At 38.1% G+C, this 26,848-nt stretch overlaps 1 protein-coding gene across 6 annotated transcripts in view; it reads right to left on the reverse strand.

Moving 5' to 3' along the window:
- Positions 1–870: 870 nt before the first annotated feature.
- Positions 871–26,848, reverse strand: part of CACNA2D3 (calcium voltage-gated channel auxiliary subunit alpha2delta 3) — a 729,133-nt gene continuing 703,155 nt past the window's right edge. For 4 of the 6 annotated variants that reach the window (XM_075130333.1, XM_048857135.2, XM_048857134.2 and 1 more), the window contains 3 exons: positions 5,124–5,239; positions 3,868–3,947; positions 871–1,286 (listed from right to left, as the gene is read on the reverse strand). In XM_075130333.1, the coding sequence (XP_074986434.1) occupies positions 1,194–1,286; positions 3,868–3,947; positions 5,124–5,239 (289 nt within the window). In that variant the 3' untranslated portion in view covers positions 871–1,193. Of the gene's footprint in view, positions 1,287–3,867; positions 3,948–5,123; positions 5,240–16,638; positions 17,147–26,848 lie in introns of those variants that run through there. The other 2 variants (XM_048857137.2, XM_048857136.2) reach the window with 2 other exon arrangements.

The raw sequence follows: 26,848 nt of genomic DNA on the forward strand, positions 1-26,848 counted from the left end.
TAGAGAGGTAAGGCCACCCTAAGTATGTGCCTACTGTGCCTCATTGGAAATCCGGCCCTGTACGTTTCTAAGTAAGGCATGCAAAGATATCTAAGTCTTGGGTAACTTTTTTTTTCTCAATCTGATTTCTAGTTATAGGTGTGAGGTAGTGTGATCCTGACTGAGGCATAAACAAGGCATTAGGACAAAGGAATCCTGACTCCTTGCTGCCCCTGACTCACCCTGTGACTTGGGCATGTCACAACTTCTCTGTCTCTCCATTTCACCACAGGGAACTTGACCTAAGTATCCCACAGTTAATATATGTAAAAAAGCATTTTGAAGCTGAGGAGCAGAATGTAAGTGCTAATGTATCACCATCATCACCTCCTCTTTTAAGTCAATTACATTTGTAAATGTGAAACATCTCCATATCTTTTAAAAAGTGTTAACTATTGAATTCTGCCACTTGTGATACATATTACTAAAGAACCAGATTCAAAACCTGTGGACGTTAATAGAAAGACTTCAATGGGCTTCGGCTCACACTCCTAATGTCGTAAGATTTTCTTTATATCTGTGTTAAAAAAGCTCCAGTTTCACTGTAAATCATCAGAGAATGTTATCTGTGTCCCAGGTGAGCAAAATAACTGAACCACATGTGCAATTTGAAGGACGTGCTTATGTTCCATTGACTTGGTTAATAATATAAGTCACTCAGCCTTTATTATAAAAAATTAGGTATGTGTTATCCTCTAGTTTCCCATTATCTCAGAAATAGTTTAACAAAGCCTACACACGTGAAATATCCCCTTACCTGTTTTATTATGTTCCAATTACTAGTTCAGGAAAAATGTTTAGTTGCTATATTTAAAAAAATACACAATGAAATTATGATTTTAATATACTTTATTTAAAAAGTACAGTTTTAAATTGGTTTCAATGGGACAAAGCAGAAAGTAATGGACACCTGTGTATATCTGTTAAAGTCCTTTTTTGATGAATTGTGACTATCATATGGCAAATTCACATTTGCATGACTTGCAAAGTAAAAAGATAACCCTTTTTGAACATAGCTTTGTTTATCTCATCAACAGTTTAAAATCATGAAATGCTGATGTTTTGACTATATTTCTTGTCTTCTATGTTGCACCATTTCTCAGTTCACAGTTTATCCATGTATTTAGCATGCCAAGTGAACACATCAGTCAACGTCACCTTGAGAAAATTGCCAAAAGCAGTGGAAGAAGAACAAGAGTAGGTTTAGCACTAAGGCCTAGAACACCCCCACATTCTCTTGCATTCTCCTAAAGAAAAGAACAAAGAAGAATTAAGACAAAAATATTAAGATTCATGACAGGTTTCAGAGTAGCAGCCATGTTAGTCTGTATCTGCAAAAAGAACAGGAGTATTTGTGGCACCTTAGAGACTAACAAATTTATTTGAGCATAAGCTTTCGTGGGCTAAAACCCACTTCATCGGATGCATGCAGTGGAAAATACTGTAGGAAGATTTTATATACACAGAGAACATGAAACAATGGGTGTTACCATACACACTGTAACGAGAGGGATCACTTAAGGTGAGCTATTACCAGCAAAAGAGGAAAAAAACCTTTTGTAGTGATAATCAAGATGGACCATTTCCAACAGTTGAAAACAACATGTGAGGAACGGGGGAGGGGGGGCGAATAAACATGGGGAAATAGTTTTACTTTGTGTAATGACACATCCACTCCCAGTCTTTATTCAAGCCTAATTTAATGGTGTCCAGTTTGCAAATTAATTCCAACTCAGCAGTCTCTCATTGGAGTCTACTTGTGCGACATTGATGACATCTTCATCATCTGGACCCATGGAAAAGAAGCCCTTGAGGAATTCCACCATGATTTCAACAATTTCCACCCCACCATCAACCTCAGCCTGGACCAGTCCACACAAGAGATCCACTTCCTGGACACTAAGTGGTAATAAGTGATGGTCACATAAACACCACCCTATACCAGAAACCTACTGACCGCTATAATTATCTACATGCCTCCAGCTTTCATCCAGACCACACCACACGATCCATTGTCTACAACCAAGCTCTACGATACAACCGCATTTGCTCCAACCCCTCAGACAGAGACAAACACCTACAAGATCTCTGTCAAGCATTCTTACAACTACAATACCCACCTGCTGAAGTGAAGAAACAGAGTGACAGATCCAGATAAGTACCCAGAAGTCACCTACTACAGGACAGGCCCATCAAAGAAAATAACAGAACGCCACTAGCCGTCATCTTCAGCCCCCAACTAAAACCTCTCCAACGCATCATCAAGGATCTACAACTTATCCTGAAGGACGACCCATCACTCTCACAGATCTTGGGAGACAGGCCAGTCCTTGCTTACAGGCAGCCCCCCAACCTGAAGCAAATACTCACCAGCAACCACACACCACACAACAAAAACACTAACCCAGGAACCTATCCTTGCAAGAAAGCCCATTGCCAACTGTGTCCACAGATCTATTCAGGGGACACCATCATAGGGCCTAATCACATCAGCCACGCTATCAAAGGCTCGTTCACCTGCACATCTACCAATGTGATATATGCCATCATGTGCCAGCAATGCCCCTCTGCCATGTACATTGACCAAACTGGACAGTCTCTACGTAAAAGAATAAATGGACACGAATTAGACCACAAGAATTATAACATTCAAAAACGAGTTGGAGAACACTTCAATCTCTCTGGTCACTTGATTACAGACCTAAAAGTCACAATATTACAACAACAAAACTTCAAAAACAGACTCCAACGAGAGACTGCTGAATTGGAATTAATTTGTAAACTGGACACCATTTAATTAGGCTTGAATAAAGACTGGGAGTGGATGTGTCATTACACAAAGTAAAACTATTTCCCCATGTTTATTTTTCCCCCCTACTTTTACTCACACGTTCTTGTCAATTGCTGAAAATGGCCCATCTTGATTATCAATACAAAAAGTTTTTTTTCTCTTTTGCTGGTAATAGCTCACCTTAAGTGATCACTCTCGTTATAGTGTGTATGGTAACACCCATTGTTTCATGTTCTCTGTGTATATAAAATCTTCCGACTGTATTTTCCACTGCATGCATCCGATGAAGTGGGTTTTAGCCCACAAAAGCTTATGCTCAAATAAATTTGTTAGTCTCTAAGGTGCCATAAGTACTCCTGTTCTTATTAAGATTCATGGCGAAGAATGGATATTTATGAAAGCAGTAGATGGCAGATTTTGTGTAATCAAAATTTGTGTAATCAAAGCACAGAAAAATAAAGATGATCAGAAAGCTACTCTTGGCTTTGGGTGACCTTGGGCAAGTCACTTCCTTTCTGTGCCTTTCCAGAGTGGATATTTAAGCTCATAAAGTATGTAGCACTTGTGTAGCATCTTAAAAGCATTGTGTCGGAGTCCCAGATAAACAAATCAACAAATCACAAAATTACCAGTATAACAATTGAAATGCTGATGTTATTTACTCACGTAGAGATCAAATCCTGTCCCATGGCCAAGTGGCTTGGTTTCAGAAAGGAACACATGGAAGGAATCTTGCGGTCAGCATTAGACCCAGAATAAGATCTCAGAAGTTCCTGGATGCCAATTCTGCACTCAGATCATGCCTCTGCCTTACATGTTGTGCCGTGATGTGCAAACACAGCACTTAATTGTGAAATGGAGTACAAGCTCACTAGACAATTTGCGCATTGCTTGCAATCATGTAGAAACTTCCCTTTACTACTATGTTCAGAATGTCCAGAATATTTAGTTGCTTTTCACACTAGAAGACAGTTTTCTAATACCTACTCTAGAAAAAATATTTACCATAGAGGGGAAAAAAAATTATAAAAACTTACTTCAGGATGAAATCCATGACAAGATTCTGGACGTCTTCTAATCTTCTGAGATTTTAAACGTTCACATTTAAGGGATTCATTATGTTCACAGTAGTTAAGGAAAGATCTTATGATCATTGCATTTAAATATTCAAAGTTTGTTTGAATGGATTTGAAATGAAGTCCTTCCATCCATCCCTTCCTCCTCCCACTCCTCTAAAATCCAGCCAATCAACAAAAGAAGTAGGTCATAATGCTATTGTTGTTCTTCCCAGTGTTGTTCCCATTGGCACTTAACATGACCAAATGGTCCTTTGAAAGTTCTATCACTCAGCAACAAAAATATACTGCAGATTCTTTTTGGTGAATTCCTATTTATGAGAAGAAACAAACCCCAAACTCTAGTGTGGCAATAAAACAAGATGGTGTTTAGACTACAAATTAAGTTACCAATTTACTTTGTTACAGAATCTATTTTTTATATTTTCAGAACACAAAGTGATACCTTTCAGCATAGCAATACAGCCCTAAAATACAAAGTTAAGGAAAATACTATATATTACATTATAATACAGGAGATATCCATGTTTAAACTGTTTTCTTTGGCAATATGGGTACAATTTTCAAAAGCACCAAAGATTTAGGAGGCTATGTCCTATTTTCAGAAGTGACTTAAGCACTTAAGGCCAATTTTACAGAGACGTTTATGTGCCTAAATATGCAGGTAGGCCTTACAAAGCACTTAAGTGAGTTAGGTGCACAACTCTCATTGACTTTCAATGGGACTTAGGCTCTTAAATGCATAAGTCACTTTGGAAAATGAGAGTTAAAATATGTCTATACTACCCGCCGGATCAGCAGGCAGCTATTGATCCAGTGGGGGTCAATTTATCGTGTCTAGTCTAGACACGATAAATCGACCCCTGAGCACTCTCCCGTCAACTCCTGTACTCCACTGCCGTGAGAGGCGCAGACAGAGTTGATGGGGGAGCAGCAGCAGTCGACTCACCGCAGCGAAGACACTGCAGTGAGTAGGTCTAAGTACGTCAACTTCAGCTACGTTATTCATGTAGCTGAAGTTGCGTAACTTAGATCGATTCCCCCCTCTCCCCCCGTGTAGACCAGGCCTAAGGAGCAGATCCTCAGCTGCCTTGACTTCAATGGGCCATGACAGTTTACAACAGCTGAGGATCTCTCTGTTAGGCTCATAAATCACACAGGGTAAAATTCAGTATTTGCACTTTGAGTCTCCCTCTTACAATCTTCAAAATAAAGGATATACCTTATTTCTATGGGTTCCATGGTAATTGGCAAGATAGACTCACAGTTGCATTCATTATCTACTACCACCATGAAGAGATTGCTGCTTGGGATTTGCTGGATGACAAAGGACCTGTAAATTTAAGAGTCAGTAATGAATGGTAACATTTTCTATTGTACATGATCACATTTCTTAGCAACAGGCTTTTGGTAAGGGCATTTTAATATATCAATAAAACAAAAATAATAATAATAATAATAATGATAATAATAAACTAGACACAACATGTGCAGATCAATAAATATAGCTTTTACTGAAAGTCATTCACAGACAGAGAAGCCTGTGCAAGGCTCTCCTCACCTTATAAACTCTGTGGTGCCCTTCTAAGGTATGTACATTGAGGGGAGCAGCTGCATAGAAGGTCCCCTACACAGAGCTTAATTTGTGCCAGGGCTGAGCCCTGGCACCTCTAGGCTTGGAGGTTCATAGCCCCAGAACCTCAGGGCTTCCTGCATGAGTTATGAATGTAAAAAAATTGTTTGAGTCCTGGCACCTAATTGCTCGAGCCCGAGCACATCTTTCATTACAAATTAATCACTGCCCCTATGTAGGGGGCTCTGCCTCAGTTATGAATAGGCTGGTACAAAATGGATCAGTAGGGATGGCCTGAGAGCACAGCAATTGGATTTCTGCTCATGCCCATCTCCTACCCCTAGGGTCTCAGGAGTCAAGTATATTTCGATATAATTTGTGGATTTATTTTATGTTCTTGAATTTTTGTTCCACATTGAATCACGGCTTATATATTTACTATTAGGATACTTCAAGTAGATACTAACTGCCCAGGATTCTGCATAATTACTGTGCTAAGCAAAGTCTGCCAATATACATTCAAAGTCAGGGACTGCACGGTCATCAAATTATGGGTGGTTTTATTCACCACTGATCTTGCATTAAACAGCATGAATTAAGGAACAGGATCCTAGCTAGCAGACATCTTGTCCTGCTGAGAGTCATTATATTGCCAAGCCAGTGGAACCAAGATTATGCCTCAAATATTTATGAGTCAGGAGGTGTATTTGGTAATCAACTAGAAAACGTACTGTATATGCAGCACCTCAGTTAAATTATGACAACAAGATGTACATGAAATTCAGACATGAGAACAAAGCAACACTGCTAATAAATATAAGAAACACTACACTCAAGTGCAGTGCATGTTCCTTCTCAGCATGAGTAAACTCCCACTGAAGCCAAAAATGAGTCTGATTTCAGTGGGAATTGGATTTGACCCTCCGTGCATCTCCACAAGGGGAGGGAGACGGGGAGAAGCCAGAGCCTGTGGTTTACAGGATGGAACAAATTGCACACGGCAAGACAATCTGAGGCAACAGGGGTGGGGCTGCATCAGAATGACCCTACTCAAGACTGTGCCTAGTGGGCACAATTCACCCCCTATTCTGAAATTTAGGACACAAGACAAGACCTTTATAGTTTGGACCCGGATTTAATTTACCCATGTCAGTATTTATACATCAAGTCAATGTAACAACATCTTGTGACATGTAACATCTTTGAAAGTTGGCACATCTAGACATGAGGTTTTTCGGCATGGTGAACTGGTGAGCATGCATGAAGGTAATGAGGGCTTGGACATGAGTAGATGTGGACAGAAGCATATTTTCACTCAGACGTCTCTATTTAAAATACATATTGTCTTACTAAAAAAACCTCTCTGCTTTTCCAAAAATCACAGAAGATGAAATACAAGGGGGGAAAAAATCTTTGAACCTAGCTTGAGAAAAGAATAATTGGAAAACCTGCTATAAAAATATTGCCAACGGAAAGATTAAACACTTTTCAATATTTTTAAAACTCACTGAACCTCCATTAAAGTTACACTTAGAGAGATCTGCAATATGTTAGCTTTATGTTTATACATGAAATATACATTTATGGCATAATGTACAGGACTGAACTTTATAAATGCACCTAAACAGCTGGAGCATGTAGCAAGGCTGACATCATTGTAACGGAGCATCTGTGTCTTTGTGTGTGAAAGAAATGGGGCCAATAAAAGGAAAGGAGGAAAATTCTTTCACAGAAAATAACAGCAAAATTTTATATGCATGAATAGTTATAAATAAATGCAATCCCAAAGGAGGGAAAATGCAATTTCCCAGTTTATCCATCCCAGGAACTGAAACAACCCAGTCCTATGCTTTCTGGAAACAATATTTATATTTATTATATCTGTAAAATTGGCTCAAAAAATCTGAAAGCAGGTACTCAAAAGTGTTGATATCATTACTGTTCATTTGAATAACTCTATTTTGGCGGGAAGGGGGCATCACTGCTTTGTCCAACTTGAGTTCTCCTTCTGAATCGCAAATTTCTTTTGTGGATTGCCCCCATTTTGAAGCCCTCCCAGGGACTCTTAGACCTGTAGGAAAACATGCATCTTATGTCCAGGGCAGTTGGGGCTTACAGTTGACATTTCATGAAAGGTGGACATATTTGCCATTTATTTCTTCCTCCTCTGGGGTGTTATAATGACTGTGCAGTAGAGAATATTGCTTGTTTTAAAAAAATTCCTGAACTTTTCCTGTAACTTCACCTAGTAGAAATAAAGCAGGAAGTGCTTTAAGGCAAAAGTGAGCCTACAGCTGGTAGCCATGGTCCTGAGTAGATTTCTATATGAGTTGCTTCTCTAGAAAGTCAGAAGCTGTAAAGACTGTTAGGAATGAAAGACACTTAAGAATGGAGCTGATTGGGAATTTTTTTGACCTTAATACTTTTTGTTGGAAAATGCCAAGTTGCTGAAACTGAAATGTTTCACAGGTTTTGTCTAAACTTTTGTTGAGAAAGGTTTCTTGGGTCTAGGATGGAATTTTCTGGTCAAAACCAGAGAGCCAGGCCAGATGGTTAATAGCCTGGTGGTTAGGGAACCCACCTGGGAGAACCAGATTCAAGTCCCTGCTCTGAATGAGACAGAGTAGGGACTTGAACCTCACTCTCCCATCCCTAACCACCAGGCTATTGGCTACTCTGGTGTGCGCGTATATGTGACTAGTCTGTCTGTCCTCCACTCCCTCCCCTCCACCCCCCCAAAAAACAACTTTGACAAGTCCTGATTTTGTACCAGTGTAGAATGGGAAAATGTTTTGAAAACTCAAACATTTTTGTGGATGAGAAACACATTTCCCCCTTAGCTTTACTTAGGAATATTGTTGGACCTGGTAATTTGGTGTATTCATGTATATGTCTGAACTGAAAGAAACTCTATGCAATATATTTACAAGGTACCCAGTATTAGGTTAATCTGAAACGTTATATATTAATATATATTATATCTTTACAAGGTATCAAGTATTAAGGTTAGTCTGTCACCAGTGGGGGATTAATGATTTTGCCGCCCCCAGGTCCTGAAATAATTGCCGCCCCCGGCCCCATATGAACTTGTTTTAGTTTTTGTACAAATTCGTTCGAATCCACTGGTAGCTGTTTCCTGAGGCTAGCCTAGGAGGAAGGGGGGAGAAACCGAGTGGTGGCGCACAAGGGGAGGAGGCGGCAGTGGAGTGGAGGTGAGCTGGGGCGGGGAGCGGTTCCTCTGCCCCTGCCCCGGGCTACTTGCTGCGGCCCTCCCCGCGCCCCCAGCTCACCTCCGCCCTGCCTCCTCCCCTGACTGCACTGCTGCTCCGCTTCTCCTCCCTCCCAGCACTTTCATGCGCCAAGCCTGGGAGGAAGGGGGAAGGAGGAGAAATGCGGCGAGCCTGCGTGAGCAGGTGGGGCCAGGGATTTGGGGAAGGGTTTGGAATGGGGGGCAGGGAAGGTGTGGAGTTGGGGAAGGGGGGGCGCGAGCACCCACCAGCGCCGGGTAAAGTCAGCTCCTATGGCTATTATGAATTTGCCACCCCTGCACATTTGCCGCCCTAGGCCTGGGCCTTGTCGGCCTAGGGAATAATACGCCGCTGTCTGTCACACTGCTCCCACTGACAACATATTGATCTGGTTCCCTTCTCGGTCCAGCACCAGCTCTCAACAGTGAATGATGTGATAATTCCATAGTATAAATAGGATGCATGTCTGTCTATCTTAGGTGTTTTTAAGTGCTTGGCACTGTGGCACCTAACTCCGAAGATGTATCTATCCTCCTCCAAAGGGGGTAAGCCCATGCAAAGTTTAAACCTCTTTGCCTATTGCTGCACCTCACAGCCCAACTAGTCTGTTCCACAGCAACTGGTGAGTGACAAACACCTTGCAAGATGGCACAGCTGGACTATTTACACCACTCTACGGGTGCATTCAAATGAAGCTTTGCTTCTTCAGCATGGCCCTGATTCAGGAAAGCCCTTGAACAGGTCTTTAAATCCATTCCTGTTCAGAATAGTATTAAGGCACGTGTGAACTGAACTTTAAATATGTGCCTGCGTCCTAATTACTTCAATGTTCTGAATCTGAAAGCTTTTTTCAAATGGGGCATATTTGAATTCAAGCTTCCTATGATAAAAACAGCTAATGCAATGCTTATGCATGCACTCCTGAAGCTACTAAGATATTTTTTTCTTGAGGAAACTCTAATACATGTTGTCTATCACAGGCAGTAAATTCATCCAATATAGACTTGTAGAAAATGAAGATAGAAGTTTTCGATTTAGTGGGATAACCTTTAATTTATCTTTCTTTACCCATTTGTTTTTGTGTGTGTGCTTCAAACAAAATTTTCTCCCCCCACAATTCTCAAACCTAATCCTGAAATGAAGCTGCAATGCTGAATGTGTGTCTTTACCAGCCATAAACAAAGGATTAGAATGTGGTTATCAGATCCAGGTGAGGAACGTAGGTTGAGTAAAGCTGAGTGAGTAATTTGGGAATAATAATTTATTTGATCAATTTAGCCTGCTTTTCTATGTGTGGAACATTCACCAACAGATGACTTTTTTTTTCAATTGATGCTATTCAAAACCATCTAATGGATTTTGGGGGTCTTTTAACCTTACGGGATTGACCTCAAACAAATTTTCTGCAGGTATTCACTATTCAAGCTGCACTGATTAGCAAGTCATGTGGTATCATTTCCACCCTCAAACCGGATAAGCATGCAAGCACTCCCAGAATTAATACTTGCATCTAACTTTAAAATTCAGTTTCCATGGTTATATGCTCATGTGACTTTGAAATTCACTTTGAACGTTCATGCCAGTGACTCTCAATAGCTTGACCAGAGAATACAAAAAGGTGCATGAACACAATCAGAGTAAAGTCATTTAAAAACTGAAATAGTCAACCAAAATGTTTTGCAGTGTATGCCAAGCTCTAGTTGTGAGGGAGAAAAAACTCCAACAAAAATATCCCCAATGAGCTGTAGAGGAAAATACAGAAAGTTGCTGACAAAGTAACAAAAATGGTGCCAGCTGTCAAGTGGGCTCCTCAGAGAGTCTCCAAAGTCTAGATTTCAAAGAGTATTTCTGAGTCACCTGCTGGGTTAGGCTGTCATTTGTGTCACCAGCAATATGGGAGCCAAATATCAGTGATGGATTACAGGTTTTATTGAATTTTTTTACTGGTTTAACAATCAAAAAGATTATCTCTGTTTAATATTTATGGTGAATGTTTCATGTTTAAAGAGGAAAGGCTCTTTTCAAGTTAAGTAATGTAAATCTTTGAGTTGGAGACTTTTGCTTTACAACAGTATCATCATCCTCAATTGCCATCCACGACAAGCGAATATTAGTTTTGATAGTGTTAGCACACAGAGAGCCTTACACGCTTCTTCATGCATAAAACATCATGAACTCCCTTGTTATACTGAAGCCACATTGAGTCAATAGAAACCTTAGTAATCATTCTACCCATCTTTCATCCACTGTGGAACTGGTTTGGTTTATTTACAGTGTAGATCCAGAGGCTCAATACGGCCTTGTAGAGGAAGTGTATCTTCACTCTGCTTTTACAAGGAAAGGTGGGGAAAGAAGACATTAAGCACTTGAAAAGGAAATGGGGGGAGAGCAAGAGAAAAGAAAATCTAAACTATTTTCTTGCTCTAGCCAAAGAGGAAATAGGGCTCAAAGGCAGAATGACATGAAATTCACTATTTTGATTCACAGAATCATGCACCGATTTTTTTCACACTCTAAGTTTTTCTTTTTTAAGCGATTTTGGCAACAGAAAAAGAGGGTGTTCTTTGCTAAAAAAAATGGACCCACATTTTGCTTGGAAATAGGTAATTTTTGCTCACAAAATGCACTTTGGTAAAAGTTTCCATGAAAATGAACCCATTTTCAAGAGTGGAATGAGACTAAAAAAAAAAAAAATCTATTTCAAGCAGTTTTGCATCTTTAATGATATTTTATGAATTGCTGCTTTGAGGGGCATCTTAATAAGACACAGTTTTAATAAGTTAGTAATTTTACTTCATTCTTTGAAGTTTCAATATGGTGTGTGTGTTGCTATGGAGCTGTGGCAGACATCTGAACTACTACATTGGGTCTGTTAATGGTTGAATTTCAAGACCTTCAAGTGATATGCTAGAATTTAAATCTGAATTTCTTACTTTCAGGCATACATAATTCTTTAATCATGTTGTTCACCACTACTAAATGTCTATGTACAATCCTAATTTATGGACATAATTTCTAAATGGAAATGTACTCATTGCTGAAGAAAATTTGCACATTGTACAGATGGTGGCTACTTGGAATCACCATAAATGTCACAGGGTGCTTTACAAAATATAAAATAAGGTTCATGTCCTGTCCCAAACAGCTTAATGTGCACAAAAATTTGCCTCTATTACATCCATGAACATTCCACTCAGGAAAATGGGCACATGTGTAACAAGGCAGAATTTGGCCCTTTTTCTTTTGCAGCACCCTTAGATATGAGGCTGCTATGTTTTGCAAAGTAATGATTAAGGGCTAGTTCCTTGGGAATGGCAAACATGCAGTGTGCACCAGTCAAGGGCTCACCTGATTCTGCTGTTGGTCACTGCTTATCATTGCCTTGTGATAACTTACTGAAGTCACAAGGGGCTGAAACATAGCTCATGATCATTGTGGGCTTTTTTTTTTTTAAGTGATTCAATACTACTAGAAGTCTTCAGCTTTCCTTTCCCAAAATACGTGGACCACAAAGTCACTACTGAGCTCATTAGAAATCAAATATGAAAGAGAAATGTGTTCAGTCCAGCTAAGCTAATTGAACCTTTAAGTTATTTACTTTCTACTGTTTAAGTAAAACATCTCCTGCTAAAGGGAAATCAATATTATTATTAAACAATTTGTATTTACATGCCAAACAAATCCAGGTGGTTAAGGAAACTACATGTTCAATGCAGCATACTTTGTATGGGAGTGAAAATGGGCCAGACATCAGTATGAACAGAGGACAGGGCCAGAATAGACCACACGGGCCCAAGATTCACAGGAATCCCTGGTCCCATACCCCATGAATTCCTGGTCAACTGCACATAAATAAAAACAAGGAGTACTTGTGGCACTTTAGAGACTAACACATTTATTTGGGCATAAGCTTTCGTGGGCTAAAACCCACTTCATCAGATGCATGAAGTGGAAAATACAGTAGGCAGAATATATATACACAGTACATGAAAAGATGGGAGTTGCCTTACCAAGTGGGGGGTCAGTCTAGAACTGGTAAGGCAAGGTAAGGCCACTTGGTAAGGCAACTCCCATCTTTTCATGTACTGTGTATATATATTCTGCCTACTGTATTTTTCACTTCATGCATCTGATGAAGTGGGTTTTAACCCACGAAATCTTATGCCCAAATAAATTTGTTAGTCTCTAAGGTGCCACAAGTACTCCTCGTTGTTTTTACAGACTAACACAGCTACCACTCTGAAACCTGCACATAAATACTTTCTCTCCTCATTCTTTTTAGGCTTCTGATGGCTTTTTACAGCCATGCTGCCATTTGCTGGTGGACAGTACCAGTGCTATATGACCCTTTTCCACCAATGAGGTCCATAAATCATATAGGAGAGGTAATACAACACCAAACAGCTTTAAAAAAATCCCTGTCTTCTACATAGCTCTCTTAGGAGAAGGAACATACAAATATAGAGCAGCTGTCCTGCTGCTCCCAGAGCCCCCTCTCCCTCCGACCTTTAGGAGGGTGTATGGAGGCTACAAAGTGTTTAAGGAACCTAGCTGAATGATGAATATGGGTCTCTGAAGACACTTATGGAACAGGACAATATTTGCAGAACATGTGTGAATTTACAGATAGCTGTATCCCTCCTGTGGTCCACCTTCTGGAGTGGAAGATATTTTTCTGTGTCATTCTGGGGGCACCTGAGCATATAACTAGCTTTGGAATCAATTAGACTCATTTAAATAAAATTCTGTATACCTACTGCCCATAAGTAAAGTGAATTCTCTTCTTGTGCAACACAGGAATATTGCTGTTTCATGCATTGCTTTTCAGATCACACTAGCTTTTTAGGGGCATTTTACAAGCAACTGTTACCTTCTAGAACTTTTTAAAAGTGGATATCATTATGTTATTCTGTGCTAATGATAACAGATGCTATACAGTAGAGTATGTGGTAGCAATGAACACATGGGTTATATGGGGTTTGAATTCCATTAATATTTGAAATGTCTGCACAGATTTGTATTTAATCTCATGTTGCTGGACATTTAGTTTGATTTAAGAAAAAACTAATTTCCAGATACCTGTTTTTCATTTTGTCTCCATCTATAATCATTGTAGGAAATGTTTGACACTAGTGCTCAGTGCTACAATGATGATAGGGGTGTATACACCCAGGGGTGTTGGAACTAGGGGTGCTGCCACATCCCCTGGCTTGAAGTGGTTTTCACTACATACAGGGTTTATAGTGCAATGGCTTTCAGCATCCCCACTATAAAAATGGTTCCAATGCTACTGCATATACCTAGACCCAAGTTTTGACTGTGTGGATGTATACCTCCCAACACACATGCATCCACATAAGTCACCATTCTCCTAGCAATCAGTACTGATACCATTTTTGTTCCGGGTCATGTATACAAGCTCTGCTGGATGGATTAGCTATGCTATCACAGGGAATAATATAATGTGTAAAGAGTATTAGGGCACCTTAAAAAGTGGCCTGAATTTCAGAGGTCCTGAGCACCAGTAGCTCTCATTTGCTTCACTGAGAGTTTTGATTCTTCAGCACCTCTGAAAAATCAGGCTATTTTTTCCAGACACTTAAATATGGATTTACATTGCTAACTTCAAGCACCCAGGGCATAAGATTTTTAGTTATTACTTTGGGATTTCATTTCATATCTGTCAGGTTTTGATCTTTCCTATTTTTGTTTTAAGTAAAATAAAATAATAAAAAAAAACCCACACACATACATCAGGGTACAGTAAATGGAAAATGTTGTACAATCTACACTCAAATAGCTGTTACTCACAACATAACTGACAGTTGCATATATCCAACTTTAATGGTCTGGAACAAACTATACCCATTCAACTGAACTGTAGATATCCGTTGTTCTGGTTTCCAAATCACATCATGTGTTTTCCAGGCTGCTGGCTATCTTTCCAACCCACATTTCTCTCACTTATCCATTTTTAAATGAATGAAATGTCTATACTGCAAGCATAAATTAGGTTGTTTAGGATTTTTAAATAAAATATGAAATAGAGAACGGAATATTTTTATAATACATGTGCCAACAACATCATTTTGGAGTGCTTGAACTTTTAAACTAGATGAAAAAAACCTGTGGTTCTTTGACACAAAAAGACAGTTCTGAGGCCTGATCCTGCAGCATGAACCAGACAGGTGAACTCCTGCTACAGCAGGGCTCTGCATGGGTATAAGCATTCACCCATTCAGACCAGATTGCAGGATTAGGTCCTTAAATGAATGAGACAGATATCACTGAGAAATGTTACCCACCCATTTCAACAGGTGGGGGAATCACATGGGGCTGGCAGTGAAAGAGGATAGCCCCAGCAATGAGGGAGGGAGACATTCAATGAGGGAAAACAGGTGGCCCCTCCACCCCTTGGAGTCTTTGGCACCCATTAGTCAGTTGGGGGAAAGGCCAGCATCCCCCAGCTCCAGCGATTTAACCTGGAGCAGGAGCTAGGTGGAGCCTCTTTTGTCTCTGTTCCAGCAGGCAATGTCTATACAGGGCAACAATGGATAAATATAGGAAGACTTGCCCATAGGAGAGATTTCTTCCGAACTATCGGGTGTCACTTTTGAAATGCAGGAGGCAGGATAATTCCCTCTAACCTCTTCCATGCTGCAGAAAGACATTTTCTTTGTAATGAGGAAAATAACCACCGAAGGCAGTTGAGGAATTTTATAGACAAATGATAAAAGTACAATTGAGTGACCTTGTGTTTACTGATGATGTTGTCCTGCTCAGTTCAACACAATGCTTAATGGAAGAAAAGACCCAGTTTTTGGCAGACACAGGAAAACAAGTTGGTTTGTTCATCAACCATGGGAAGACAAAATATATGGCTACCAATGTTTCAAAAGCAATCATCTGAGTTGACAGGGAAACATTAGAAGAAAATAAATCCTACTTGTCTGGGGAGCAAGATGTGCTACGATGGTGGCACCATGCCAGATGTCAAACATTGAATATCAAAAAGGGCAAACAACTTTCAGAAATTTGAAAAGAATTGGAAAAGTAGCATGAATGGCACTGATACAAAAATATAATTTTTTAACAATGACATCATGTCTGTTCTCTATGGAGCAGAGTCATGCAAATCCACAACAACAATTGATAAGAAGTTAAACTCATTCCAAAGCAATGCCTACTGAAGATTTTCAGAGTCCACTGGAAAGAGTTTATGACAATATCAGAAATTGTAAATGGAGCACACCAGCTTCAAGCTTCAAACGTGGCAAGAAGACATATTTAGGACACAATTTAAGGAAGCCACCAACATGACTTCCACATCAAGTGATAACACAGACATCAGCTGGAGAGAGAAAAAGAGGGCCACCTAGAGAAACATTACATAGAACAATAGAGAAAGAAACTAAATCCATCAGCATGACATTCAGAAGCCTGACCAGACCAAAATTGCTGGATGACCTATGTCCCTGAGGGTGTTGAAGAAAGAATTAAAGAAAGATCACATGCCTGAGATTAACAAGAATATTGTATATCATATTGTATCCAGACAAACCTATAGTTTCTTTTAGTTTACAAAATAATTTGCCCTGCACAACTGTGAAGTTTAAGGATGAACTTGTTTTCCTTAGTTAAAGGCTACTAACTGTTTATAAAACTCACAGCCTTTATTATGTAGAAATGATGAAAACCCAGATGCATAGGTCACATTTGCATTAAATCAATCAGACTGCACTAATTCAGTGCAATGATTTATTATTAACTGAAATAAATCTCTTCATAACTCTAAGGATTGTTCATAACAATGGCTGACTTTAAAAGTTCACTGGAACATTTTCTAGTTTTAATCAATGTTCTTAATCCAAATATTTTATTTGTCAAAAGAATTCAATATAATCATACCAGTTTCAATTATTTTGGTAATTTATTTCATAATACCTATCAGCAAGTATGTCTCCAACAATATAGACAACAAAAAAGTTTTCCCCAGGAGTAGAGAGTTAAAGAAACCCCTACGACAATGCAGTTCCTGTTTCTCTGTTATGCTTTTGTTGGGTGCCTCAGTCTGGATGTGTCACACATGCCAGCTGGGCACATCTTGGGGGAAAACTCTGTCCCACTGGTCTCTGACACATACCCCTGTTCCCCACCCCCAACCTCGAGCCCAGGGATTCAGAAGGAGAAACAGCTTGATGTTGGGTCCTGGGTCTGTACAGAGTTTCCTGCATGATGTCTCATTTCTTCACGACGTACTGGGAACTGCAGCTGCCAGGAACCCTCCAGCTTCCTCTTCCTCTCCCCCACAGCAGTGTCCTGTATTTGTGAGCTGGAGAGTTGGACTCTGCTGGATCCATCAGCCCCTAGTGGTGGCCAACAGCTCTGCAGCACCAATTCTGCCTGGAAAAATGAAATTCTGCGCAGAACATTAATTCTGCGCAAATTATGCAGGGGGAAGCTTGTCCCCCATGCAACAAAATGTGAAACCTTTTCACAATTGCAGATCCTCTAGTTCTCTAGTGTCCCCGCACCCACATCCCTCTTCCTTAGGAACATGGTTGTATACATCCAACCCATTTAAACTCCTAACCATGTACCCTTTGACTTTTGTGGGATATGTGAGTACACATTATTCCTGCAAATAAGTGACAGGCAATCAATATTTCAGACACAACAGATACATTTACTTCATCTTTAAAGAGAAACACGTTAGGGCTTTGTTACTGAAAAGTTATTGAGCAATGTGCTTAGTTTTTAAGCATGGAAGGAACCTACACCTAGAGTCCATGTTATATGTGGGGAGTCAGTCCACATGTTCTAAACTACAGAATTTAAAGGTGTTTGTTCAAGTAATATTATTGCTGAGGTATTTCCATTTAAATGTCTTTCACATCTCTGTACTGTAATATAAGACCAGATGTAGGACACCTTCTATGCTGCAAGTTGGTAACCTTGACAATGCACAAGAGGTGTTTAGACACATGCTAATAAGAAAAATTTCCCAGTCACAAAAAGAAATAGTGCATTAAGAAAGCAATTTCCTTCTTAAGTTCACAAAATGCCCTTTGAAATAGATTGTCATGGTCAGACATTTTATTTAGATATTAAGTATACAATGTTTCAAGCAGTTTCTCTTTGACCCACAGGGCTCATTTAATTCACTGGCTTTCGAAGCTAAGCAAATGGAAGGAAAATCACAGTTAACAAACATAGATTTGTATGGCTTTGACAGTTCAATAGGCAGCCTCAGATATATTATCTGAACAAGTGACAAAGAGATGTCTTGGCAGGACTCAGATGTCTCTTGGCAGGATGTGACCAAGGACACAAACGTGAATTGAGAAAAGAATACAAAAATATAATGAAAATCAAATACTATCTTTAAGGTAATATGTTGTAAATAAGCAGCTACTATGATACTGAATCCCACGGAGAAATAAAAAAGTTCCAAAATGTTTTATGTTGAAATCTTTCATCTGTTTTTAAAAATACAGGTTGGAAACTGTCCAAGGGATTGTGAGGCTAATAACTGACAAGTAGTCACCTGTCTGCTAATTTATATATGTGCTGCCTTCTTATTTCATATTACTATTTTCTTTTCAAAACATGGCAACTTACTTCATTTCCTGCATTAGCCATTCAAAATATAATGTTATCAAAGGGTAAAGATAAAATTAGCTACACATTAACTTTAAGTTCCACCTGCATGACAAAGGTTATCATCTCTGTTGCATTTGGAAAGAAGAGGAAGTTATCTCACTTTACAATTGGAGGAAACTTGACTAATACTCAGTAGAGGAATGTACAGTATGTACAGTAAATACAAAGCCTTGGCATAAACAGACTTTGCAGTTTAGATTGGATAATTTGATCCATTTTATAAGGAGAGAAGAAGAAAAATTTTCTGTATGGAATCAGCTACAAGTTTCATTTTTGGCTGCCTTAATAATGATCTTGGAAATATTATATTTTTATTGGTCAGTGTCGGTAAACATCGATTTCACCGCATACACACACACAAACCAACAAAAAAAATATTTCCATTGACATAATCAAAATTTACAGCGAGGCTAAGAAAGAAAAATGGTGCTTGAGAACTTACTAGTTTGAATTAGGGATATTTACTTTGTATATTTTCATATGAGATGTTGACAACTTGTGTTTTAACAATTATTAAGCTTTAACTTTTTGAATCTCAAAGTCTACAGTAATTTAATATTTACTGTCTGGCTCTCCCATAGTCATTCCCACAACTCTAAAAATTTAAATGGATACAAATGTTCAAAATCCTTAAAAATAAACTAACATTATCCATTAAAGTTTTTTAAAAATTAAATAAATTCAGTTAAGCCTACTTAAGAACCTTCTTATTATCCTGCAGTTGCTCTACCTACAATACATCCCCTGGCATCTATGAGGGTTCTGCATGAGCAATGACTGTAAAATCAGGCAGATTTGATTCTGGAAACCATTGTGCCAGAGGACAGCATTCCTACATCTTCTTTAGGGTCTGAAACACAGATCTTTCCTACTGGAGAGAGTTTTTGGTCAGTGGGCCTTTATTTATGGCTCCCTAGATAAAATCCTGTGATTCACTGATATACAGATAAGAAAACAGTCATTATATTTTCATCTTTAGCAATTTTTAAAGATATCACTGAGATACAGATATCATCCTGTACCTACAGTTTGTAAAAATAAACATTTAATGAAATTATAAAAAAAAAAATCAACTAATCCAAAAACCCTAACAACTACAAAGGATAAAGTAACCTTAAGAGTCATTAGTTCCATTTTACAAACAGAATTGCTACTTGGATTAGAAAATACATTTTTCACCCCATAACTTGGTATTTGTATTGCTCTAATTTATATATTATTAATTCAGTTTGCAATAGGGTGACCAGACAGCGAGTGTGAAAAATCAGGACAGGGGGTGTGGGGTAATAAGAGCCTATATAAGAAAAAGACTCAAAAATCGGGACTGTCCCTATAAAATCGGGACATCTGGTCACCATAGATTGCAAGTTAAAAAATAAACAAACAAAAGAACTATGAACGTCCATAACAAACCCATTAGCAAGCCATTGAACCCCCTTTTTAAAGGACCTCAGGTCAGATTCTCATTCACACTAAGGCCACTTTACACTGTTCTGACGGCCAGGTCAGTGTCAAGGGGGTCTAATGTAAATGAAATCTTACCCCTTGATCTCCACAATGAATTCCTATTGCAGTGTGGAAAATGCTGAGCTCATCCTGCAAAGTCAATGCTCATTCAAGTCAATGTAAGTTAAAGGTGATTAGCCCATTTTTTTTATCGTTTCCACCACCACCAGTGAGAAATGTAGGTATGACACATCTGCTGCTCAGCTTGAACACAGGTCAAAACCATTCATTTGTCTGTCAGATATTACCCACACGCTAGAGTATACTTGGCATGGCTGCTGAAAAAGCAACTACATAAAACATACAATGTAACATCAACTATAAGGAATAGTTGCTTTTGCCCATGGGCCTTTAAGAGGAATATGGTAAAATGAATAACAACCAAAACTACTTCTGAAGGGGTGATTGTATTTTACCGCCCAATCCACTCCTGGAATCCGTGGGGAGATCCTGATATATGAACAGGGAAGAAATTGGGCCTTGGTGTTTTGCTTGTTTTATGTGGCAAGCTGATTTGTTTAGAAGTAAACTGACTCCATCTGAAAAGGCAAATTATTATTTATTCTATGGAAAATTGAATTGCATATTTATTTACACATTTGAAGCAAGATTAAGTACAGCAGTTTAGTAAGCCTCTGCCAAACAACAAATGCAGAAGTGTTTTAGCAAATTATGTTAGATCTCAAAATTGAGTGGTTTTAAAATACCATTATATTTTTAATGCTATAAATTGTACTACTCATGTTGAGTACAATCTGAATCTAAGTTGTGTTATTTATCTGATCACTGCTGAATAAGCACATTCTATGGACAAATCTGAAATTTGCTATTAAAAAGCTGCACAAAGAGCTGTGTGATCTCCAAATTAACTAGAATTCCAATCTCATTTACCTGTTTCTATGTGTAAAAAGCAGCAAAAAACACTATCCCTTAAAAACAGCAACAACAACAACTTGCCTTGGTTGGCTCCCTGGTGATTTGCAAGTTGGATAGCTATGTATTTCTTCCCTTATGACATGGAACATATTGGTGTACATCAGGGGCTTAGGAAGGGTTTAGTTTATTCACATTTTAGGTGGCCATGTATACAATATAGCTGTTATTCAATGCAGTAACTCCTATGAATGTAAACAGTAATTGTGCGTGCAGTATATGAACACTTGTGCTTAAGTCCTACTGAAGTCACACACATACTTAACTGCTTTCCTGAATTGGGATGGGTACAGGCACGTTTACATGGTTTCCTGGTGAAAAATAGCAGGGCTGTCGATTAATCGCTGTTAACTCATACGATTAACTCAAAAAAATTAATCTCGATTAATCACAATTTTAATCGCACTCTTAAACAATAGAATACCAATTGAAATTGAACAACTATTTTTGGATGTTTTTGTATATTTTCAAATATATTGATTTAAATTACCACACAGAATACAAAGTGTACAGAGCTCACTTTATGCTATTATTTTTATTACAAATATTTGCATTGTAAAAATGATAAAAAAATAGTATTTTTCAATTCACCTCATTCAAGTACCATAATGCAATCTCTTTATTGTGAAAGTGCAATTTACAAATGTAGATTTTTTTTGTTACATAACTGCACTCAAAAACAAAACAATGTAAAACTTTAGAGCCTACAAGTCCACTCAGTCCTACTTCTTATTCAGCCAATTGCTAAGACAAACAGGTTTGTTTACATTTAGGGGAGATAATGCTGCTGGCTTCTTATTTACATTGTCACTTGAAAGTGAGAACAGGCGTTAACATGGCACTTTTGTAGCTGGCACTGTAAGGTATTTACATGTCAGATATGCTAAAAATCCATATGCCCCTTCATGCTTCGGCTACCATTCCAGAGGACATGCTTCCATGCTGATGATGCTCATTAAAAAAATAATGTTTAATTATATTTTGACTGAACTCCTTGGGCGGAGAATAGTATGTCCCCTGTTCTGTTTTACCTGCATTCTGCCATGTATTTAATATTATAGCAGTCTCGGGTGATGACCCAGCACATGTTGTTCATTTTAAGAACACTTTAAGAAATCCATGCAGATTTGACAAAATGCAAAGAAGGTACCAATGTGAGATTTCCAAAGATAGCTACAACACTCAACCGAAGGTTTAAGAATCTGAAGTGCCTTCCATAATCTGAGAGGGACGAGGTGTGGAACATGCTTTCAGAAGTCTTAAAAGAGCAACACTCTGATGCAGAAACTATAGAACTGAAAAAGAAAATCAACCTTCTGCTGGTGGCATCTGACTCAGATGATGAAAGTGAACACGTATTGGTCTGCACTGCTTTGGATTATCAAGCAGAACCCATCATCAGCATGGATGCATGTCCTCTGTAATGGTGGTTGAAGATGAAGGGACATATGAATCTTTAGTGCATCTGGCCCGTATATATCTTACAACACCGGCTACAACAGTGCCATGCAAACATCTGTTCTCATTTTCAGGTGACATTGTAAACAAGAAGCAGGCAGCATTATCTCCTGCAGACTTGTTTGTCTGAGAGAGTGGCTGAACAAGAAGTAGGACTGAGTGGACTTCTAGGGTCTAAAGTTTTACACTGTTTTATTTTTGAATGCAGGGGTTTTTTTGTACATAATTCTATATTTGTAAGTTCAACTTTCATGATAAAGATATTGCATTATTGTACTCGAATGAGGTGAATTGAAAAATACTATTTCTTTTATCATTTTTAGAGTGCAAATATTTGTAATCAAAAATATACCATATATAAAGTGAGCACTGTACACTTTGTATTCTGTGCTGTAATTGAAATCAATATATTTGAAAATGTAGAAAGCATCCAAAATATTTAAATAAATGGTATTCTATTATTGTTTAACAACATGATTAATCACAATTAATTTTTTTAATCGCATGATTAATCACGATTAATTTTTTTAATCGCTTGACAGCCCGAAAAATAGCTTTTTTTCTATTTACATTTCTCTTTATTTTGTACCTTAACACTATGCACAAGAAATCCAAATACAGTTGAGAATATTTCCTCAGGATTTTGTCACCATGCAGTTAGTCTCTTAAACCCAAATGTTGCAATTGATACTGATGGGAGTTCTGCCTTTCAAGTTAATAGGAGCAGGCCCAGGCCCTTGACTTGTAGCCATGTCCAGTGTGTCATAACTGTACCTGAACAAAGTAGGAAAAGGGCCTATTTTTCAAATTAGCATGTATGTGATGTCTGCCTAAATTGCGCACACAATTTACCACAATTGCATGTGCAAATTTGGTAGCTATGCGTTCAGATGGTTCCATTTGTCTACTCACTAACAGTAACTGCATGCATGCAATTTTGAAAATACAAGGCATAAATCTACTACCCAGGTAATAATCAGAGAAGGTATTTGCTACGCATACTAGAATAGGAGATCTCTCCCTGTTCATAAGTCCCTGAATTTATACCAAAATGAATGGTATATCTCTAAGTGAACCTAACAAAATTAGCAGAATTTTAATACAAAATGCCTACAACTGTGGAAAAAATAATTAGATTAGAAAGGAACATTTTATCAGCAGGGATATACTGCAAAGGTTTGATACTGGCATGTTTATCAAATTCTAGCACCATAAATGTTATCTTCCTGTCTAAGTTATAATAATAAACACTTTGCACTTCTAAGAGACCTTTCATTCAAGTAGTTCAAAGCGCTTTATAAACATTAATTAAGCCTCACAATCCCCGTGTGAGGTAGGCAAAGAACACAGCAGAAGCTAGAAAATAATATTGTAGTCAACTGAAATTGAGGTAGAATTGAGGTGGACTGAATTACCTGCATTAGACTTTGGTTAAGTGATTGGGGTAACACCCTATATTTGTGACTAGGGCTGTGAATTACTTAGTAAGCCCGAAATTTAATGTCTAATCTAAAAGACATCACCTCCAAACAGCATAGTGTCCCTTAAAAACCACATTGAGGGCTTTGTGCACTGTGCAGTATTGACTCAGAGGGAAGAGTGTTGCTTACCATTGATAAATCATTATCTCTTTTAAGCAACTATTTCCAATACTGCAGCTGCTTCTTATTCAGTGGAATATTTAACAGTCTGTCATTTGAGTTTCAAACACAACACTGTGTGCGTGTACGTGTGTGTGTACAAGAAAGAAACAGCTTACTGGAAAATATGAAAATGTTTTATGTAGAAAACCAACATATTCAGTTTTGTGCTCTTGTTGACAATCTCAAATGCCCCAAAAATATGGGCTGACTTGTTTTTGATTTCTGTTACAATAACAGATTAATTTAATAATCAGTGGGATATTGAATGACAAAAGATTATTGGTTGAGGCAGCCAAACCCTGACCCTAATGACATTCTTATGTTAATTCTTGTTTTCTTTTAGGCTCCTACTTTCTTAATAAAACCTATATTTTAAAAACATTTTAAACACTGCAAATTGTCCTGAAGAACTATTTCTTTCTTTATAGCAAGTTTACACATACAAGATTATATTATATACATACGCCTGATCCAAAGCCCACTGAAGTCAGTAGGCATCTTTCTGTTGACTTAAATGGGCTTTCAAACGAGGCCATAGAGTTATTTATGAGTGAACAATGTATATATTTGATGTAGTCCCTTATAATATTTGTGATTTATTCACCAGCACTTTGATTTTAATTCACATACCTAATATTCAAATTTATTTTAAAGCTTTATGCAAAGTAATTACAGCCTTTAAATTGGACCCTATCACTCAAGGTCCTGAAGTCCCTTGTGAGTCAATAAGAGTTGACAGCAAGCTATATCATGCAGGATTAGTCATTTGATTCTTGCTTTGTGTATGCTCTATTCACAATCAATATTTGTGCTGAATGATTGTTTTTGTAAGTCAAATAATATTGCTTCATTTCACGAACTGGTTGACCAAAACTTTTACAAAACCGGAGAAAGGCTTGAATGAGTCACTTGTGGTACAAACTTTCTTGCAGTGGAAGAGTGCAATATTTCCAGATTGAATACTTGCATAAATATCTATAACATTTTCACTTTCCCAAAATGTTCTTGAAAGCAAAAATTGTTCATATGAATGCATGTGAAAATTAAACAAAGGAGTTGGGAATACCACGAGAGTAAATTTGTGATGTATATTCAGCTGAATATTTGCGAATACCTTTCTCCAGTAGCCACCCTGCTCTATTTGTATAAATGTGTAAAATAAATATACTCATTTATGGCCTGATCCATCTCACATTAGAATCAATGGAAAGACTCCCACTGACTCTACGGGAGCTGGATTGAAACCCTTAGCATCCGATCACGTGAAGCACTGAGCACCGTCAAGTCCCACTGAAGGCAGTGGAAGTTGAGGGCACGCAGCAGCCTGTAATATTGGACCCTTACTTGCAGCAAATGAGACACCACTCTTAAATTAAGAATATTGAGCAATATGCTTCCTTGTAAAAATATTTACTGTACTGAAGCCATGAAATTGAAAAATGGGTCATTAGATGTAGGTCCACAGAAGGCTCTGGGTCAAATTCCTTAGCTATTCTGTGGGAAAGCTGCTTGGGTTATAGCAAAACATTTGGTAACCAGTGCAGAGTACAATCTTAGATGCACTTTGTAGATTGTTAATGACAGTCAGTGGGTAAACTGCATAACGAAGAGTGTTCCCATGAAAATCTAACAGTTCTTCGGGATTATTTCTCTATGGTTTGCCATTGCTTGTGGAGAAAAATAATGGGTGGCTTGAGAACAGTTGGTAACTAACGTAGATTTGGTTGTGGTGGTTTTTTGTTTTGTTTTGTTTTTTGTTCCACTGTGGAACATAAAATGTTTTTCTATGAAAATCATCTTAGCACATTATTTTTAAAATACTATAATTTTCACTAAACTCAGTTTCCAACTCATTGCTTTCCAAGTTTGGCAGAATGATGTTATTTTTTGAAAGTTATTTCCTTTGCCCTGAAATTACCTACACAGCCTGAAAATCTGGTCCCGTTAAATCAATCTCTTTTTAATGGAATCAAGCCTTTTTGCAATGTTAAACAAAATGTATGTGATAAAGTAATTTGCTGTGCATATTCTCACTAATCCTCTGAGCAATGATAATAAAGCCATACTGTTTTATTTCTACATTGTTGACATCAAGCATAATATAGTAATATAACAATAAGTGGTGTTTGCTATGTGGGAACATAATGGCTTGATTTTCTTGAGTTTGTACTTTTCATGCAGTAGGACCTATTGTTACAATGAAAGTGTTCTGCAGGATTAGTTTATAAAATAAGACTACTTCTGTCACCAAAAGCCTTATAAAAAGAGTTGCTCTGACATGACTGCAATAGTTTCTTTATAACTAAATGATAACCAGAAATGAACTAGAAGTGAATACTCATTTTCAGCACGTCTTAAGTCTTCAAAAAGCTATGGGGTGATCAAAATGCACTCCTCAGCCCCAAGTTCTACAATATGGTTTGTAGCAGTTCTCATCCTTAATACAAAGGTGTAGCCCACAGGCTACTGGTTCCAGCATGAGATGATATGTCTTGATCCAAGTGGTCTGTGCTCAGATCCATATAGAATATTAAGTTCTGAGACTTGCAATTTCCAACTTTGTAGTAAAGTTGAGTGATGTTGCAATCTTTTGTATTTCATAAAAATTAAAAAGATCTCTTAGGCTTCTGACATGTTATTAATTTGTCCCTAAATATGTTAAAGGGTGGATGCCTCTGGCATACTGTCTGGCTGACCCCCCCACAATAAGTGTGTGAACCAAACACTTGACATTTCACTTGCTAGCTCCAACATAACATTGGCCACATTGCTGTGCTTCACTCTTTACAGTAAGAAAAATACATTTTTCAGATTCAGAAGTTTGTTCACTGTAACTAAACTGCCTTCACAAATGATCACTTTATAAATTATACCTCAGGGATTCACTCACTTATTTTTTTAAGATGTTCAGGTTATTA

The sequence above is a fragment of the Caretta caretta genome, chromosome 7 (genome assembly GCF_965140235.1).
Source record: "Caretta caretta isolate rCarCar2 chromosome 7, rCarCar1.hap1, whole genome shotgun sequence".
NCBI classification, from domain to species: Eukaryota; Metazoa; Chordata; order Testudines; family Cheloniidae; genus Caretta; species Caretta caretta.